This window comes from Rhincodon typus, unplaced genomic scaffold, assembly GCF_021869965.1.
Source record: "Rhincodon typus isolate 14 unplaced genomic scaffold, sRhiTyp1.1 hic_rhity00012475, whole genome shotgun sequence".
NCBI classification, from domain to species: domain Eukaryota; kingdom Metazoa; phylum Chordata; class Chondrichthyes; order Orectolobiformes; family Rhincodontidae; genus Rhincodon; species Rhincodon typus.
This window is the reverse complement of record NW_025978113.1, coordinates 1-4,094: the sequence shown is the minus strand read 5'-3', so window position 1 is coordinate 4,094 and position 4,094 is coordinate 1. Positions and strand designations below refer to the sequence as shown.

At 46.8% G+C, this 4,094-nt stretch overlaps 1 protein-coding gene across 1 annotated transcript; it reads left to right on the top strand.

Annotated features, from left to right (window-relative positions):
- The first annotated feature begins 544 nt into the window (after positions 1-544).
- LOC109934735 (Golgi-associated plant pathogenesis-related protein 1-like) lies at positions 545-1,146 on the top strand. The gene is made up of 3 exons (XM_020533401.2): positions 545-743; positions 827-935; positions 1,020-1,146. The coding sequence occupies exons 1-3, from the start codon at positions 731-733 to the stop codon at positions 1,144-1,146; spliced, it is 249 nt and encodes an 82-aa protein (XP_020388990.2). The 5' UTR covers positions 545-730.
- Positions 1,147-4,094: the final 2,948 nt, after the last annotated feature.

Genomic DNA, 4,094 nt, shown 5'->3' with positions numbered 1-4,094 from the left:
GTAGATCTGCTCTCCGATGTCTATGTTATAACGCTTCTATGGATGTCTATAGAATGCCCCATGTAGCGTGCTAACTGGCTTTTTTTTTGTTCCTCAGCTTTAAGCAAGTGGATTCTGGGAGGTTTTGTTTACTGACCTCAACATTCTTTTCTGAAGAAGGGTCTAGGCCCGAAACGTCAGCCCTTCCTGCTCCTCTGATGCTGCTTGGCCTGCTGTGTTCATCCAGCTCTACACCTTGTTATCTTGACATTCAACCTGCTGTTATTTTCTCATGACACTTTGTACCACAATTACATTGTAAAATTCAGACAATTGAGCTTGACAGCAATACCAGTAATGTCAGCTGAAGTCAGAATGTTGTGAGAGTATTTCTGGCCTGTGCTTCCAGAGGAACAAACGCGGGACAGGGAGTGACCCCGGGACAGAGCTGCTCCCACCGGGGGTGGGGGAGTGACCCCGGGACAGAGCTGCTCCCACCGGGGGTGGGGGAGTGACCCCGGGACAGAGCTGCTCCCACCGGGGGTGGGGGAGGGGAGTGACCCGGGACGTAGCTGGTCCAGCTGGATCTGGCTGCGGGAAGCAGCCACGGCTCAGTACCCGGCCTCCATCCCGGAAAAGGTTTCCTTTCGCTCCTTATAAGGCGCTGGCGGGTCAGAGTGAGGTAAGCAGCGTCTGCTGTATAACAAATCCCTCATTAACTCTGTCAAAGATCTCCAGCTAGAAGCTTAATATGGGCAAATCAGGTCAGTCTTTTCAATATGGATTTGAAATGCATCCCCTTGGTGTTTATTCTGTAATGGTGATTTGTGTAAACGTATCATTTCAGCTTCCAAGGAGTTTTCCCGTGAAGTTTTAAAAACTCACAACGATTATAGGAAGAAACATGGTGCTCCGGGATTGAAACTTTGCAGCAAACTCTGTAAAGATGCACAACAGTAAGTTCCTTCTTCTTGTCTGGCGGTTTTGGGTTTAGATGCTGCCTGTTTGCATTGACTCTCACTGTTTGTGTCTGTGCGTAGATACGCCGAGTCTCTGGCCAGTACCCGGGTGCTCAAACACAGCCCGGAATCCAGCCGGGGACAATGTGGAGAGAACCTCGCCTGGGCATCGTATGACCAACCCGGTGAGTGCAAACTTCACAGATAAGGCCTGTTAGTTCCCAAAGTAGATGCGTCAGTTCATTGTGGGGTCTGGTTTTTCCCGAAGTAAAAGCTGCACGCTGATCCGGTTTCTAAAGTGACAGGTGAATCCAACAGATCTCTACCATGCTTCCTCCAGTCAGGCCTGCAGTTTCTTTTTATTCACATTGGGTGTGGACTTTGCCGACCATCTATTGCCCAAACCTAATTGGTCTGGGGAAGGTAGTGGTGAACTGCCTTTTCTTTAATTCTCTTGTGGAATGTGGGTGTTGATCACGGGGCCAGCATTTATTGCCTGTAACTTGTTGCCCTTGTAAAGGTGGTGGGAGCTGTCTTCTTGAACTGCTGCAATCCATGTGCTATAGGTTGACCCACAATACTGATAGGGAGAGAGTTCCAGCATTTCAGTCAAGGGGTAGTGAAGGAATGGTGATATATTTCCAAGTCAGGATAGTGAGTGGCTTGGAGGGGAATTTTCAGATGGTGGTGTTTCCATCTATCTGCTGGCCGTGTCCTTTTGGATGGTTGAGGTTGCTATTGTTATTGCTATGTGTCAGTGGTGGAGGGAGTGAATCGTGAAGGTTGTAATTGTGTTGCCAGTCAAGTGGGCTGCTTTGTCCTGGAGGGTGCCGAGCTTCTTGAATGTTGTTGGAGCTGCTGCACTCATCCAGGCAAGTGGGGAGTATTCCATCACACACCTAACTTGTGCCTTGTTGTTGGTGAACAGGCTTTGGGGAGTCAGGAGGCTACTTACTGCAGAATTCCCAGATTCAGATTGTTCTTGTAGCCAGTGTTCATATGGCTGCTGACTAACATAGTGATATTTGATAAATTGTCTGCAATAAATTCTGCATCTCTTGAACATATTGTCTCTTCCCAAAATATGCATATTTTATCTCTAACTCCCTATTTGAGGCCTTCTGATCAAGTTTCTGCCTCTGCCACAGCACTGAAGCAGCCCTAACCAAAGTCTTTGTGACTATGGCAATTGTGAATTATCCCTTCACTTCCTCCTCAACTTGGCTGCAGCATTTAACATGAATAACCACTCCATCTGATGCTACACCAACGCTGTCCAGCCAACTGGCACATCCATTCTTCACTTATTCAGTCACAGGCAGAGTATCACTTGCAATTGCTCCTCTATCTCCTTGCACACCATTAGCTTTGATGCCCCCAGTCCCCAACCCCCACTCCCAGAATCTCCATTCTGCCCCTTGGTGACATCATCTGAAAACAGAATGGAAAGGTTTTTCCAATTTGAAGCTCTGATGTTTCATTGTGTTGTTTCTGCCTGAGTTATTTTGCGCAGTCGCATGTTTCTCTGCGTCATGTGAGTGCGATTTTTGTCCATGTTACTTGGTGAATTGTGGAGCAAGCAAAGGACTGAGGGTGCTTCCATCTTCCAAGGCTTTTGCCTTATACTTATATTCCAGCCGGATAGCTCTTCAGGCGCTGTCTTTTGCACTGTGGTGCCCGTCTCAAGAAAAGAGAATGAGCTGTTTCCTGTTCTGTATGGTGAAAGATCTGGAGTTACTGGTAGACAGGGTAATGCAGAGGAGATCAATCTTCTTCCTGACTGACCACAATAAGAAGTCACTCCACTAGACCCAGGCAGCCTGGGCAGAGATGGCAGCATGGGTCCGTGCTGCTTCGCAGTGAAATGGGACGTCCAATTGGGATCTGTCCACCCTGTCTCTGTTTACTCATTTCTGAAGAAGGGTCTAGGCCTGAAACGTCAGCTTTCCTGCTCCTCTGATGCTGCTTGGCCTGCTGTGTTCATCCAGCTCTACACTTTGTTATCTCAGATTCTCCAGCATCTGCAGTTCCTACTATCTCTTAAGCCGCAGTCTGCCTGTCTCTAACTCAGTGCGAAAAACTTTGTGTGTAAAAAAGCAGGCTAAGACACATAGGCTGTCTGACTCCATGTCTGTGCTAAAACTTGTGTGCAGAACAGAAGGTGCCTGGCTACCCCTCTGCACAAACTGACCTGCCACAAGCAAGTCCTCGCTGACTCTCAGCTCTAATAGACTCTCAGGTACATGTTTAAAGACCTCAAGTTGTGGATGAATTGGGCTGAGAGCAAGCATGATGATGTTGTGAGGCTGGTGGTTTGCTGATGTTGATTTGCATGGATGGAAGATTTAGGGTGAGCACAGCCTTTGACTGTGGAGGCTTCTTGTGCAGAATAAGCAGTTCTGTGTAAGGAGGAGCTCAATAGCTGGGGTAGTTTTAATTTTTAAAAAAATTATTTGTGGGATGCAGGCATTGTTGGCTGGCTAGCATTTATTGCCCATCCCTGTTGCAGGGGCTTTTTAGCGACTGGTAGAACTGAATGACGTGCTGGGCCATTTCAGAGGGCAATTCAGAGTCAACCACATTGTTGTGGGTCTGGAGTCACATGTAGGTCAGACCAGGAGAGGATGGCAGATTTCCTTCTCTGAAGGAGATTAGTGAACCAGATGGGTTTTTCCCAATAATCAACAATGGTTTCAAGGTCATCAATAGATTCTTAATTCCAGATACTTTTTATTAATTTCAAATTCCACTGTCTGTCGTGGCAGAACCCAAGTCCCCAGAACATTAGCTGAGTTTCTGGATTAATAATTAGCAATAATACGCAAAATTTATTTCATCGACACCTACCAGGGAGAAGGATGGAGTTGGTGACTGAGGCTGAAGTACACCATTCACTACATAGATATTGCATTTGTCTTGGAGTTGAGCTTCTGACCACATGTCTGTGCTATCATTAGGATCAGCGATTCTCATCTTCATAACATCACCCAGGTTTTTATTGCCGTGGCTCATTGGCTGCAGAAAACCTGGCCCGTGCTTTTGTTTCTTTTTAGATTTGACAATTCCATTCCTGGCCAGCTTCCCATTCTCCACCCTACATAAACATAATCTCATCCAAAACTCTGAGATAACAAGGTGTAGAGCTGGATGAACACA